This window comes from Haematobia irritans, chromosome 4 (genome assembly GCF_050003625.1).
Source record: "Haematobia irritans isolate KBUSLIRL chromosome 4, ASM5000362v1, whole genome shotgun sequence".
NCBI classification, from domain to species: Eukaryota; Metazoa; Arthropoda; class Insecta; order Diptera; family Muscidae; genus Haematobia; species Haematobia irritans.
This window is the reverse complement of record NC_134400.1, coordinates 172959160-172975930: the sequence shown is the minus strand read 5'-3', so window position 1 is coordinate 172975930 and position 16771 is coordinate 172959160. Positions and strand designations below refer to the sequence as shown.

General features: G+C 33.0%; 1 protein-coding gene across 1 annotated transcript in view; it reads right to left on the bottom strand.

Annotated features, from left to right (window-relative positions):
- LOC142236356 (uncharacterized) overlaps positions 1-6413 on the bottom strand; it is a 30608-nt gene extending 24195 nt beyond the window's left edge. The window contains exon 1 of the mRNA XM_075307602.1: positions 6168-6413. Coding sequence (XP_075163717.1) covers positions 6168-6242 — 75 coding nt within the window. The 5' untranslated portion in view covers positions 6243-6413. The remainder of the gene's footprint in view (positions 1-6167) is intronic.
- Positions 6414-16771: the final 10358 nt, after the last annotated feature.

Genomic DNA, 16771 nt, shown 5'->3' with positions numbered 1-16771 from the left:
AAAAAAAAACTTTAAACCAAAGACCTAAATCCTCGAAATAATTCTTAGCCTATATTTGAAATGTTTTAATACTAAATATTAAGTTTCAATATTTCAGTTAATTATAGGACAATTTCTTTAATTCAAAAATCTGTTTCTTTACTTCAATGAAAATTATCCTTAGTTCAAAGACATGCGACTTTCACGGAGGGACGAAAATTTAAAAAATTTGTGTCCTAAATTTAATGAAAAAAATTTTTGAAGCAATTATTATAAACTTTAAAAGTTTATTTAGTTTATCGACTTTTTTCCTTAATTATTAGTTTTTGTTTTTTAATGGGCTTTCAAGGTCACTTTAAAATGCAAATAAAGCAGCATAAGAATTGAATTATTCCATTATTTCCATCCTTTAAACTTTATTTAATTAAAATTGCATTTTTTTGAAGAATATTTGTAAATTTCGCATCCTAAAATTTAGGTTGCTTAATCTTTAATATCACGTAAATATTTTTTTCAGTGTAGACAAGGTGGTTTTTATATGTTTTCAAATTTTAGTAAACATATATATGCTTAAAGATGTCAGAGAGAGATTATAGACAGAATTAATCTGGAGAGAGTTGACGAAAGATATGTTATGAACATAACACGGCGAGAGAGTTAAATGAAAGCAAATGGTTTTTGCTACGAAACGACTTGATTTTACCACAAATCTACCATATTTAAAAAAAAATTATTTCGAAGTTTTTGATGAAATCTTCCTTCTTCAAAAAGGTAGATCTTACTCTTTTAAAAATATTAAATTTAAAGAAAATTTTCTCAAAATTTTTTTCAATATGTTATTTCTAAGAAAATATTGACAGAATTTTATTTCTATAGAAAATATTCTCAAAGTTTTATTTCTATAGAAAATTTTCTCCAAAGTTTTTTCTATAGAAAATTTTTTCAAAATTTTATTTCTATAGAAAAATTTTTCAAAATTTTATAACTATAGAAAACTTTCTCAAAATTTTATTTCTTATAAGAAATTTTTCTCAAAAATGTATTTCTATACAAAATTTTCTCAAATTTTTATTTTTAATAGAAAATATTCTCAGAAATTCATTTCTATGTAAATTTTCTCAAAAATTTATTTTTATAGAAACTTGAAGTATCTTTTAGTAATATCTTGAAAAATCAACCAAAATATCAAGAATTCTACCAATGTACCAAACAGTAAAACATCTACCATTTTTGGTTGTATTCTACCATCTATGGCAACCGTGCTTGGGAGTCGTGTGTTGTTGTGGGTAACTGTTCAAGGGTTGTGCATTAATTTTGACTATGATTTTTGAACCTTCTGCCAAATAGTAAGAAAAAAAAAACATAAATTGTTATAGATTTTTTTGAAAGACCCCCAAATTTTTTTTTAGGAAAGTCAATACACTCAAAAAAAAGTTCATAGATTTTGACCTTCCCTTAAAGATTTTGGTACATCCTGGCACATTTTACATACTGTAAAAGAATAAACGTTTATCACAAAAAGTACGAGTATATACTTTTCTTCCAAATAAACTTCCTTACAGCGAAAAACAAATGTGAAACGATCTTTGGTTGTCTAAAATTTCGTTTGGGTGGAAAGAATTATTTTTTGCGTATACAAAAATGGTTTGATATTACAATCTATATTTTATAAATGACTCAAGGAAAAAAGCACCAAAACAAATTTGGGCAAACTTTCATAGAGTTTACAAAATACACACTATTTTCGTGTTTCTCTTAAAGTTCGTAATGAAAGAATATGATAAACTGATCAGATCACATTTCCCGCGAATAAATTCACCCAGCATGATTTATATTCAATATATGATGCATTTTTCAAACACTACTTATTTTACTAGCCACCGTGGTGCAATGGTTAGCATGCCCGCCTTGCATATACAAGGTCGGGGGTTCGATTCCTGCTTCGACCGAGCACCAAAAAGTTTTTTAGCGGTGGATTATCCCACCTCAGTAATGCTGGTGACATTTCTGAGTGTTTCAAAGCTTCTCTAAGTGATTTCATTGAAATGTGGAACGCCGTTCGAACTCGGCTATAAAAAGGAGATCCCTTGTCATTGAGCTTAACATGGAATCGGGCAGCTCTCAGTGATAAGGGAGAAGTTCACCATTGTGGTATCACAATGGACTGAATAGTCTAAGTGAGCTTGATATATCGGGCTGCCACCTAACCTAACCTACTAGTTTACAAAATAAATTTTTTTCATGTACATTTGATGAGATGTGACCTTTCTTTGATCTGCTGAATTTGAAAAAAAATTTATGGAACAGTTTTTGAGATTTCTCGTTATTTTTAGTTTTTCGCTCTTTTTTCACAAAAAAAAAATTATATCTTGAGTTAGATATGTCCGATTATATCGTTGTTGGTACTTAAATGAAAGGTATTGAAATGACGAATAATTGTGTATAATTGTAAGTTAAGTGGTTCAAAAAATATCGATGCAAAAGGGGCAAATTTTCAAAAAAAAAATCGTGTTTGACCATGGCTATTTGCCGCCAGAAAAGTATAAACCATCGAAAAAAAATTGTTTCTCTTCATGTTCGTAAAGATGATACTTTAATGTACGAAAGAAGACCAACTAGAAGAAAATCGACCGAAAAATGACAGAGTTATAAGCAATTGAGTGAATAAATCCGATGCCAAATCATAGAAATATGAGCCACTCAGCCACACAAGAACCGATTTTTATGTGGGTTTTGTGTGGTATAAAAAAATACTTTCACAGTGTGGAAATATACCATTTCCACAATTCACAATTGTTATATTGTCACTGAAGAATCTATGGTAACGATGGGTATATAAACTAACTTTGAAATGCTGACGGGGTAAATACATGTTTTGTATGTTAATGCTATCATATATTATGTTTACATGACAATAGATATCATCATATCGTGTTTGCATGATACAAACAATAGTTTGTTTGAAAAAAATCTCCAAATATACACTGATTCAAAGAAGTCTCTATACACGCTCTTTATTTTTTATAAACACGATACAATAATAGAAATGGAGAAAAACCTAAATTACATATAAAAGCAATTCATACACAGAATAAAAATTCACGAACATTTTTTCCAATTAAAAATTTAATTGAGTTTTAAATAATATTCAATTAAAAATTTAATTGATTCAACAAACTTTTTAATCAATCACTAAAATTAATAGTATCAATTAATTTTTTAATAGTATCAATTAAGTTTTTAATTTTAATTGACCTTCAATTAATTTTTTAATTGATACTATAATTTCTGTGATTGAAGCAGCATTGCCAGAATTGTTTCGCTAGATTTTCCCCAAAAAAAAAATAATAATAACTAAAAAAAAGGTAGAAACAAGTATATACGGCCATAAGTTCGGCCAGGCCGAAGCTTATGTACCCTCCACTATGGATTGCGTAGAAACTTCTTCTAAACACTGCCATCCACAATCGAATTACTTAAGTTGCGGTAACGCTTGTCGAGTGCAAGGTATCTTAAAACTTCCTAACACCGTCTTCTAAATTATAAGTAAGTCCATATGTGGTATATATTAAATTAAAAAAGACCGATTAAATACGTATATAATTCAGTTTGACAAAATTTTCTATAGAAATAAAATTTTGACAAAATTTTCTATAGAAATAAAATTTTGACAAAATTTTCTATAGAAATAAAGTTTTGACAAAATTTTCTATAAAAATGAAATTTTAACAAAATTTTCTATAAAAATAAAATTTTAACGAAATTTTTTATAGAAATAAAATTTTGACAAAATTTTCAATAGAAATGAAATTTTGGTAGATTATTTTTGGATCGAGTGGCAAACATGATTATGAACCGATATGGACCAATTTTGGTGTGATTGAGGGATCTGCTATATATAACTATAGACCGATATGGACCAATTTTGGAATGGTTGCTACCGGCCATATACTAGCACCACGTTCCAAATTTCAACTGGATCGGATGAATTTTGCTCCTCCAAGAGGCTCCGGAGGTCAAATCTGGAGAACGTTTTATATGGAGGCTATATATAATTATAGACCGATCTAGACCAATTCTGGCACGGTTGTTAGAGACCCTATACTAACACCATATTCCAAATTACAACCGGATCGGATGAAATTTGCTTTATATGGGGGCTATATATAATTATGAACCGATGTGGACCAATTTTCGCATAAGAGACCATATACTAACACCACATTCCACATTTGAACCGGATCAGATGACCAATTCTGACATGGCTGTTAGAGACCATTTACCAACATCATGCACAAAATTTCAGCCGGATCGGATGAAATTTGTTTCTCTTTGAGCCTCCGCAAGCCAAATCTGGGGATCGGTTTATATGGGGTCTATATATGGACCGATGTGGACCAATTTTTGCATGGTTGTTGGAGACCATATACCAAAACCATGTACTAAATTTTAGCCGGATCGGATGAAATTTGCTTCTCTTTGAGGCTCCGTAAGCCAAATCTGTGGATCGGTTTATATGGGGGCTATATATAATTGTGGACCGATGTGGACCAATTTTTGCATGGTTATTTGAGACCATATACCAACACCATGTACCAAATTTCAGCCGGATAGAATGAAATATGCTTCTCTTAGAGGCTCCGCAAGCAAATCTGGGGATCGGTTTATATGGAGCCTATATATAATTATGGACCAATATGGGCCAGTTTTTGCAAGGTTGTTAAAGTTCATATACTAACACCACGTACCAATTTTCCACCGGTTCAGATGAAATATGCTCCTCCATGAGAATCCGCGGCCAGCGCCCAATCTGGGGAACCTCTTGGCTTTCGGAACCTCTTGGAGAAGAAACCTTCATCTAATCCAGTTGAAATTTGGTACGTGGTGTTAGTATATGGCCTTTAGCAACTATGCAAAAATTGATCCATATCGGTCCATGATCAGATTTGGATTCCTGCGCTTCCTGGGGGTGCAAATTTCATCCGATTCTATGACAATGTTAAGAAATTTTAAAATATCTGAATTCTTTGGTAGAATCCAAATAATTCTTTAGTAGAACTTGCTACGCAATCCATGGTGGAGGGTACATAAGATTCGATCTGGTATTTTGCGAAATAGCAGAACTACTAGCTTTAGGAATGCTTTCCATTGTCCAAAAAAGTTATTGTTTGTGTTTTCGTAAAAAATAACAATTTAAGAAAGATGCAAATTTTTGCAAAAAAAAAAACTTAAGCAAATTTCGACGGACACTAAAACAATTTTAATTAACCTGCGAAATCGCTCGTCGGTTCAATATAGAACTTAGATCAGGAAAAATTCAGTATTTTAGTCCTTTTTTTAGTACTTTTAAACATACCTATGTACCGCAGTAACCATACGAGCTAAACAATTTTACTTGGTTCTTCATTTAATCAAATTTTATAAGCATTTGGTGCGGTTAATGGGTTGGTGACATCATTCGACCGTACTTCTTCAAAGACGATGCGAATCGTAATGCGTCTTACAGACTATAAGTTTTTCCGGACGGAATGTTGGTGTTTGTAAAAAATCTTACAGTGTGTCGGATCGATACGACTTGTCGGCGATGACTAAATAATCGGTAAATGTGTTATCGATCCCATAAACATGCAGCAGTATCGATTATGTCTTCGGACATAACTTATAATGTGGCCAATAGACGGGATATGTTCGACACGACCACTGTCGTCCGGATAAACTTATAGTCTGCAAGGCGCATAACGTAACTGTGAATGGTAAGCACTCTCGTGAGATTTTATTTCATCAATTTACCGCCTAGATTCTTCTGACTATTTGTTGTGGGCTACGTTATAGCTAAATAGGATTATGCCAAAATGGGATAAACATTAAATTATTTGAAATTAATTTTATTTTTTTTCTAAATTTTCCTGTAGCTCTTAAAAATCACCATTCAAGCTGAGCACTATGTTCAGTTTTCAAGCTGGAGACCAGCTTGTTTTCACGGTTACTTTTTTAAATTAATTAAACTATAAAAATAAAATGGTTCACAATCAAATCCATAGATATTTTCCTTTCATTATGTCACAAGACTTTCTAAAAATATAATCGTCTTCATATAGATTTTTGTACTTTTAATTTAGAACATAGTACTCACCTTAATGCAAAAAAAGCAACGTTGAGGGTGTACACAAGTCATAGCTGTCACTTACCAATGTGTAAACGCCACTGGCGAAACTGCCTTGCCACACATCATCCCAACAACAACATGACATCAATATAACCATTTTGTTAACAACAATTTAAAATTTCCACGTTATTCCTTAGGGGGCAATCAGGATGCTTTTTCGATATGCTTTTGAAATTATGTTTATTTGAACCGGAACTCAATAATTGATGTTACGATAATGCTGCTTATCAACTACACAGGAAAAATATCACCACAATGTTTACTATTAAAAAGTTGATTGAAGCTGAAAACTGTTTTAATAAAAAAAAAATTAATTGATACAATTAAAAATTAATTGATACAATGATTCAAACTAGTAACATTAAGACAATAAGCCAATTATTGAAAAAAATTTCAAATTTTAATTAAAAAATTAATTGACATAAATAAATTTTTAAAAAAAATCGGAAAAATTAGGAAAAAATGTAGAAATAAAAAAAATTAAAATTTTTTAAATCTTTAATTATAAATTTATTTGAAACAAATAAATTTTTAATCAAACTGAGTTAGTTAAGAAAGTGATTGAAAATAGATACGTTTTTATTTTAAAAATTAATCAGTTATATTTTTAATTTATTATTTTGCTCAATCAAATCAGTAATTGATACTATCATTTTCGTTATTGAAGGCATTTCAATTAAAACAAGTATATACGGCCGTATGTTCGGCCAGGCCGAATCTTATGTACCCTCCACCATGGATTGCGTAAAAACTTCTACGAAAAACTGTCATCAACAATCGAATTAATTGGGTTGTGGTATCTTAAAACTTCTTAACATCGTTTTCTAAATTGTGAGTTAGTCCATACGTGGTATATATTAGACAAAAAATGTATGTAGAGGTAAGTCTACAAATAATTACGAATCGATATGGACTTTTGCACGGTACGTAGAGAGCTAGAATTGAAATATGGGGGTCGCTTATATTTGGGCTATATACAATTACAAACTTGATTTTTTCTGAGGGCTATATATAACTATAGACCGATATGGACCTAGTTAGGCATGGTTGTTAACGGCCATATACTAGCACAATGTACCAAATTTCAACTGACTCGGATGAAATTTGCTCCTCCAAGAGGCTCCAAAACCAAATCTCGGAATCGGTTTATATGGGGGCTATATATGATTATGGACTGATATGGACCATTTTTGACATGGTTGTTAAATATCATATACTAACACCACGTACCAAATTTCAACTGAATCAGTTGAATTTTGCTCTTCCACGAGGCTCCGGAGGTCAAATCTGGGGATCGGTTTATGTGGGGCTATATATAATTATGGACCGCTGTGGACCAATTTTTGCATGGTTGTTAGAGACCATATACTAACACCATGTACCAAATTTCAGCCGGATCGGATGAAATTTTCTTCTCTTAGAGGCTCCGCAAGCCAAATCGAGGGATCGGTTGAACCAGTTTTTGCATGGTTGTTAGAGACCGATCGGACGTTATATATATATATATATATATATATATATATATATATATATATATATATATATATATATATATATATATATATATATATATATATATATATATATATATATATATATATATATATATGGGGCCTTAGAGCAATATTTCGATGTGTTACAAACGGAATGACAAAGTTAATAGACCCCCTGTCCTATGGTGGAGGGTATAAAAATTGATATATTAATTTCGCAATTGAATAAGAATAATATTGTTTTCTGTGTACAAAATATTCCAAAATTTTCAATGGATCCTTTTGCCCATGAGTATTGTCAAAACGGACTTTTTGATACTATCATTTTTGTCATTGAAGGAATTTTAATTAAACCTAATTGGATCAATTAATTTCGTGATTTAATAAGAATAATATTTTTTTCTGTGTACAAAATAAACCAACATTTTCAATGGATCCTTTTGCCCATGAGTATTGTCATAACGGACTTTTTGGGGCTTTGGTAGATGTGTTAACATCACTCTTTGTTTGCTTAGTTGGTTATTTTATTTTCTCAGAAAATTTGTTTACAATGTAGTGGTATTAGTGCCTTCACACACATTGACTTATAAATAGGTTTGTAGTTTCATATACATATTAAGGATGCTTTTCAATTTCTCTTTATTTTAACACATACACACACACACTTAATGATTTACACAGAAGTTTCACCGAAGCCTTTGTTTTATTTGAAAGCAACTTCCGGTAAAAACACGTTTCCGACTTCCGTTTATTGAAGTTTATACTTTTACCGCTATTTGGATACTGAATGATATCGGCAGAGTTCACTTAAGTTTTAAGGTCGTTTGTAGCTCTTTTTCCGGCTAAAATTTATGAATGAAAAGCTTTGTTGGTATTTAAAAGCTTAAGTAATGCTAGAAGCTCTCTCTGTTTATTTTGATTTTTGCCGGCTTTCATTAGAAACAAAGACCATAGTATGAAGAAGATGTGAAATTAGCAGATGAGTCCTTCAATTTACAATGCTGAGTCCTTACTTGTATAAGCATTTGCTTCGACACATTTAAATAAAAAGAAATTAGAAGCAGGAAATAACTGAGAACACGCGGCAAAATGTAATCTTTTACACATTACTCAAAATTTAACATTGTTTCATTATACAAAAATTGTTTTTTAATAAAATAAATAAATAAATAAAATAATAAATAACAAGTATGTACGACCGTAAGTTCGTCCAGGCCACTAGAGGTGTGCGCGTGACACGAAATTCTCGTGACACGCGTGATTCACGCAAGAATCACGTGAGTCGTGAACAAAATCCAAAGCAAGTCTCGTGAATGTGCGTGAATGGGACTAAAATAAATATGTCGTGCGTGAGCGTGCGTGAGAAATAAAATCGGTTCGTGAATGTGCGTGAATAAAATTCACGCACATTAAATCAAGATTTAATTCATATTCGTATTTTAACTGAAATTAATTTAGCTCTCGAATTATATTCTATTTTTGAAGTTTGTTACCTTTGCAGATTTCCGTTTGGAAAATGTCGTGAGGTTCGTGAATTTGTCGTGAATCACGAAAATTATCGTGAATCGTGCGTGAACGTGAGTCTTTAAAAGTAGTTCGTGCGTGAGCGTGCGTGAGTACTGGTTTTCATTTCGTGAATGTGCGTGAGTGGGATTGGCTACAACGCGTATCGTGCGTGAGCGTGCGTGAATAAACATTTTGTTTCGTGAATGTGCGTGAGTGTGAGTGAAATTTCAGTCACGCGCACACCTCTACCCTCCACCATGGATTGCGTAGAAACTTCTTTTAAACACTGCCATCCACAATCGAATTACTTAAGTTGCAGTAACGCTTGCCGATGGCAAGGTATCTTAAAACCTCCTAACACCGTCTTCTAAATTGTATGTAAGTCCATACGTGGTTATATTAAATCAAAAAAGATCGATCAAATACGTATATAATTCAGTTTGACAAAATTTTCTATAGTCATAAAAAAAATTAACAAAATTTTCTATAGAAATAAAATTTTGACAAAATTTTCTACAGAAATAAAATTTTAACAAACTTTTCTATAGAAATAAAATTTTAACAAAATTTTCTATAGAAATAAAATTTTGACTAAATTTTCTATAGAAATAAAATTTTGACAAGATTTTCTATAGAAATAAAATTTTAATAAAAATTTTCTATAGAAATAAAATTTTGACAACATTTTCTATAGAAGTACAATTTGGAAAAAAATCTATAGAAATAAAATTTGGAAACAATTTGCTATAGAAATAAAATTTTGACAAGAATTTCTATAGAAATAAAATTTTGACAAAATTTTCTATAGAAATAAAATTTTGACAAGATTTTCTATAGATATAAAATTTTAACAAAAATTTTCTATAGAAATAAAATTTTAACAAAATTTTCTATAGAAATAAAATTTTGGTAGATTATTTTTGGCTCGAGTGGCAACCATGATTATGAATCGTTATCATATGCTGACACCACGTACCAAATTTCAAATGGATCGGAAATTTGCTTCTCTTAGAGGCTCCGCAAGCCAAATCTGGGGATCGATTTATATGGGGGCTATATATAATTATGGCCCGTATGGACCAATTCCTGCATGGTTGTTGGATACCATATACTAACACCACGTACCAAATTTCAACCGGATCGGATGAATTTTGCTCTTCTAAGAGGCTCCGGAGGTCAAATCTGGGGATCGGCTTATATGGGGGCTATATATAATTATGGATCGATATGGACCAATTTTGGCATGGTTGTTAGAGACAATATACTAACACCACGTACCAAATTTCAATCAGATCGGATGACTTTTGCTCCTCTAAGAGGCTCCGGAAGTCAAATCTGGGGATCGGTTTATATGGGGGCTATATGTAATTATGGACCGATATGGACCAATTTTTGCATGATTGTTAGAGACCATATACTAACACCATGTACCAAATTTCAGCCGGATCGGATGAAATTTGCTTCTCTTAGAGCAATCGCAAGCCAAATTTAGGGCTCCGTTTATATGGGGGCTATACGTAAAAGTGGACCGATATGGCCCATTTGCAATACCATCCAACCTACATCAATAACAACTACTTGTGCCAAGTTTGAAGTCGATAGCTTGTTTCGTTCGGAAGTTAGCGTGATTTCAACAGATGGACGGACGGACGGACATGCTCAGATCGACTCAGAATTTCACCACGACCCAGAATATATATACTTTATGGGGTCTTAGAGCAATATTTCGATGTGTTACAAACGGAATGACAAAGTTAATATACCCCCATCCTATGGTGGAGGGTATAAAAAATAAAATAAGCATATGAATGAATCAAACATAATGGTTTCCTTTGAAAACTCCTCCAAGCATATCGGTCGAATGGCGTACCACCTACGCTAATTTAAATTTGTACATATGGAGGTTACACCAGATTTTGAATCTTCCATGGTATAAGACCCTACACACAGAAAACAAATTTGTTGTGCCAACCAATTTTTTTGCCAACCAAATTATTTGGTCCCATCTACTATCAGAATATAACCGACAAAATTTGTTGAAGCAACCAATTGTTGTCTGACACAACAGTATATAAAATAGTTTAAAGAACTACATTTTGGGCACATTAATAGTCTAATTGGCAATCACAACCAATAAAATTGCATTCGTTTGTTAAAACAACTAACTATTTGCCCGATAACCAATGCTTGCGAATTTAAAGAAAAAATTCGTTGGAATCATTTAGTTTTTATTTTATTATATATTAATGTATATTGTAGTTATTGATCAAAAAGGATCTTGTAAAAAGCCTTTTATGAAGGGTAAATGATAACCCCATGAAATAGCTAAGGTGGAGATTTGCAAAATCTTCAAAAGCACAATCAAATATTTCCAGTTGTTATTGTAGTACCATATTATCATCATTGGAAGCGTCCCATAGCAAATGAATAACATGGATTTTCCCAACTTCCGCCAATTCTCACGCCCATACATTAACTTTGTTAGTTCGACCACTCACAATCACGTGATCAATTTTCAGTGTGACTTAGGATTCAATCAGACTCATGAAATTTTTCTTATATATCGGCAGCAGGGGAAAGTTGAGATTTTGAGACCGATGATGAGGCAGACAAACCTTATATTTACCTTTCCCAACCTCGGTAATGGTCACATTTGCTAAGATATCTCTACATATGTTATGGAAATTAAGAGAAATGGTGAAGAGTGAGTTGCAATTTGATGTTTATCTTACTTACCTTGAACAAAAAAAATCTAACTTGATTTTTAAAATTTTATGTAATTAATGAAACAAAAGATTATTTGTTGTCATATATGTAGTCCATAGCAACAAGTTCCCTTTATAACTATCAAATCTGTTAATACAACCAACTTATTGGCCAGACAGACTTTCTGTTGGGTTTGGTGACACATTGGCAAAACAAATTAGTTATCACAACAATATGGAATAAATTGAAATGGTTGCTTACTTCAATATATAAATAACGACCAATATTTGGTCGGGTGTACGAACTTTTAGTCACACAGCTATTATATTGGTTATAGAAACCATTAAACAAGGGAAGTAACTAACATTTATTCCAAACAACTAAAAATTGTAGGTCTCCACTATCTATTTGTTGTCGTACTTGAATTCCAACCAATTATTTCTCTGGGTGTATAAGATACTCTAAACCTCAAACAAAAATGTTTCTAAATCTTACTCTAAAAGTACAAGAAAATCAAACATGCAAAAAAATAATACTTTCCTTCCAAACGAAATTTTAGACAAAGTTCGTTTCTCATTTGCTTTTCGTTGAAAGGAAGTGTATTTGGAAGAAAAGTATATACTTTTTGTGATAAACGTTTATTCTTTTCCAGGATGTAAAAGCAATTTCATAAAGACTAACTCAAGGTTAAAAGGTTAAAGTGGCAGCCCGATTAAGATTCAGGTTCACTTAGACTATTCAGTCCATTGTGATAAAGACTAACTCAAAAAAAATTTTTTCTGACTAATTGCATTTTCCCTCACATCTTTCTCACTTGTCAAAATTGTATTCCTATGGAAAATGTCAAAATTTTATTCGTATAGAAAATGTTGTCAAAATTTGATTCGTAGACGCAAAAAAAAACACGTTTGGAAAACGTGTACCGAAAACATTTTTCTTTTGTTAGGGGCCATATAAAAACCTGAAACGATATAGTCCATCTTCAAACTTGACCTGCTTGCTGATGAGTTTATGCAAAGTTTCAGCATCATAGCTTCATTATTGATTGTTGTGGCGTTATTACAATAGACAGCCAAACAAACATTGTTATATCTTTCTAGAGTTTCCCTCTTGAAAAAGAATATATATATACATCCAGAGAAGGAATATGATCACGTAAAACATGTTTCAAGAGCAAAATGCTATTTTCGAACGGGGGAAAATTAGCATGTTTGTAGCAATCATGTTATGATCTGATTTCAGCAACCCTTTATATGCTTGTCAAGGAAACAACATTTTGCAGACAAAAATGTTCCACGTTCAACGTCCAAAAATAACATTTTGCTCTTGAAATATGTTTGGGGTAATTAATTATATTTCTTCTCTGCGTCTACTTTATATAGTGTGATGTCGATATTTCGATGTTATACAAACGGTATAAAAACTTTTTATACATTCATCATCATTCTATGGTCGTGGGTATAAAAAAATACGTCCTTAGATTGGCGATCAAAACCGTCGTAGATCGAAAAGTAGGTAAATTCGTGGTCACTCCGAAACAATCAAAATTCCACCAAAATCCTGGAAACCACGACATTTTTATATGAAAAACTTCTTTGTTAAAATGTGCATCATAGAGCGACCACCAAAATCCTGAAAAAATCTAAATTTTTCTATGAAAAACTTCTTTTGATCATATCTCCTAAACTATGCGTCCTAGAGTAAAAAGAAGCTTAATTCGTCATCTCCCCTAGCAAATTCAAAATTCCATCCACATCCCGAAAAATTCGAAATTTTTATATGAAACAGTTCTTTTGCTCATATATCCCAAACTATGCGACCTACAGCAAATAGGAGCTTAATTTGTGGCCCCCTACAACCTCAAAAAATCGCTTCTGCAACATATACCCCAAACACATTTTGCTTCAAGCATATATATATTCAGGATTGGTCCAAACAAAATATTGTTTTTGTACCTTCCACCATAGGATGGGGGTAAATTATCTTTGTCATTCCGTTTGTAACACATCGAAGTATTGCTCTAAGACCCTATAAAGTATATATATATTCTGGGTCGTGGTGAAATTCTGAGTCGATCTGAGCATGTCCGTCCGTCCATCTGTTGAAATCACGCTAACTTCCGAACGAAACAAGCTATCGACTTGAAACTTGGCACAAGTAAAGGGTGATACGGTCAAAATTTGGTCAAGGGAAAACGCGTGTAAATCGGTGAAATCGTTTATTTAAAAAATCAAATTAAATTTATTTTTCAAGTTCAATTAATATAAAATTCAGGAAAAATATTCAGTTAGGCTTTCGCTTTTCCAAATCCGAATTGCCGGGCCTCACGCTTGACACCTACCATAAGATTTTGTACAGCCACCTTGTCCACCTTCTTCGCCGCAGAAAGCCAGTTTGCCTTGAACTGCTGCTCGTCCTTAGCAGTTTTTTTGGTCTTCTTTAGGTTCCGCTTGACAATAGCCCAGTATTTCTCAATTGGGCGGAGCTCTGGCGTGTTGGGAGGGTTCTTGTCCTTGGGAACCACCTGCACGTTGTTGGCGGGGTACCACTCCATGACCTTTTTACCGTAATGGCAAGATGCCAAATCCGGCCAAAACAGTACGGAACAACCGTGTTTCTTCACGAAAGGCAGCAGACGTTTATTCAAACACTCGTTCACGTAAATTTCTTGGTTGACAGTCCCGGAAGCTATGAAAATGCTGCTTTTCAAGCCACAGGTACAGATGGCTTGCCAAACCACAACAACTTTGACAGTTTTATGTGCTTGAAAATATCTGCTACCTTTCCCCTTCCTTTTGCCGTATAAAACTCCTGTCCCGGAAGCTGCTTGTAGTCGGCTTTGACGTAGGTTTCGTCGTCCATTACCACGCAATCAAACTTCGTCAGCATCGTCGTGTACAGCCTCCGGGATCGCGCTTTGTCCGTCGTATTTTGTTTATCATCGCGATTTGGAGTCACTACCATCTTGTATGTCGATAGTCCGGCTCGTTTTTTGGCGCGATGCACGGTTGTAGACGATACAGCCAGCTTATTTGCGGCATCTCGGAGAGAGAGGTTAGGGTTTCGCTTGAAACTACCGACAACTATCTTTGTCGTCTCAGCGGATTCCGGTTTTCGATTTCCCCCCGATCTAAACTTCTTGGCTGTCGACAAACGTTCCCCAAACACTTTAATTACATTTGTAACGGTTGATTTGGCAACTTTTAGCGATTTTGCCAGCTTTGCGTGCGAGTAGCTCGGATTTTCGCGATGCGCGAGCAAAATTTTGATACGCTGCTCTTCTTGCTTGGACGGCATTTTGACAACTGAAGAGTGAATTCCAAAATCAAAATAGGAGCAACATTCTACACACACACCTTCAAAATGAGGGGTGTTCAGGTTTTTTAAATGCAAAATTGAAAGAAATACGTCAAGTTTATATTGACCAAATTTTGACCGTGTCACCCTTTATATATTCTGGGTCGTGGTGAAATTCTGAGTCGATCTGAGCATGTCCGTCCGTCCATGTGTTGAAATCACGCTAACTTCCGAACGAAATAAGCTATCGACTTGAAACTTAGCACAAGTAGTTATTATTCATGTAGGTCGGATGGTATTGCAAATGGGCCATATCGCTCCACTTTTACGTATAGCCCCCATATAAACAGACTCCTAAATTTGGCTTGTAGGCCCTCTAAGAGAAGCAAATTGCATCCGATCCGGCTGAAATTTGGTACATGGTATTGGTATATGGTCTCTAACAATCATGCAAAAATTTGTCCACATCGGTCCATAATTATATATAGCGCCCATATAAACCGATCCCCAGATTTGGGTTGCGGAGCCTCTAAGAGAAGCAAATTTCATCCGATCCGGTTGAAATTATTTTACTAGCAGCTTACTCTCAATGTCTCGCTGTCTAAATACATATATTTTTATAGGCTATTTCTAAATGAATATACGTTTGCATCTAAGCATATTATATTTACAAACATTTTATGTCCATTTGGCTTCAAGCATACATATATTTTCAGGATTGGTCCAACCAAAATATTGTTTGTATTGTTCAAACATATTATGTTTAACCTTAGGGCATACACTGGTAGAAAACATTTTAATGACATTTTCTTTGTGTGGATATATTTTTAAGGCGCCAATTGGTTACTTTCATTATTTTACATGGTCTTTAGGTCTCTCTTTCTAAATACATATATGTTTATAGGCTATTTCTAAATTAATATATTTTTGCATCTAAGCATATTATATTTACAAATATTTTATGTCCTAAATATAATATGTTCTCATATATTAACATATATGTCCCAAACACGTTATGCTAGTTTATGAACATTATATGCTTGTACTTAAACATATTGTGTTAAAAAATTTAAGTTCCAAACATATAATTTTTACATCCAAGCATATGAAAAACAGTCTTTTTCATCCGTGTAGAGAAAATGAGCTTAAACGTGATCAAAAAAAAACCAAAATTCCATCCAAATCCTTAAAAATTCGAAATTTGTATAATATGAATTTCTTTAGCTCATAATGTTTACTTTGTAATACTGCAACTACCTTAAGGATTTTGGTATTGATTCCGAGCCAAAGATACGGCTTCTGTAAAATAAGGAAATTTTTTAGGGACCTCTGTAGCTTCAAACCTAGGACGACTAAAATTAAAAAGGATACAGATCTCCTCATTTATGGAATTTGCATTCTCTTTTTGAGATATATTACATATAAAACACTTCTCCATAGAAACAAATATCAGCAAATTTCTAAAATGTGTGTCCTAAATGTAATAAACAAAATTTTTTTGAAGCAAAGATTATAAACTTTCTTTTAAATAAAATTTCATTATTTTGAAGAAATTACCCCTTAATATTGTGTAAGTTGTGCATCCTTAACTTTAGGTTGCGTAATCTTTAATAACACGTAAATA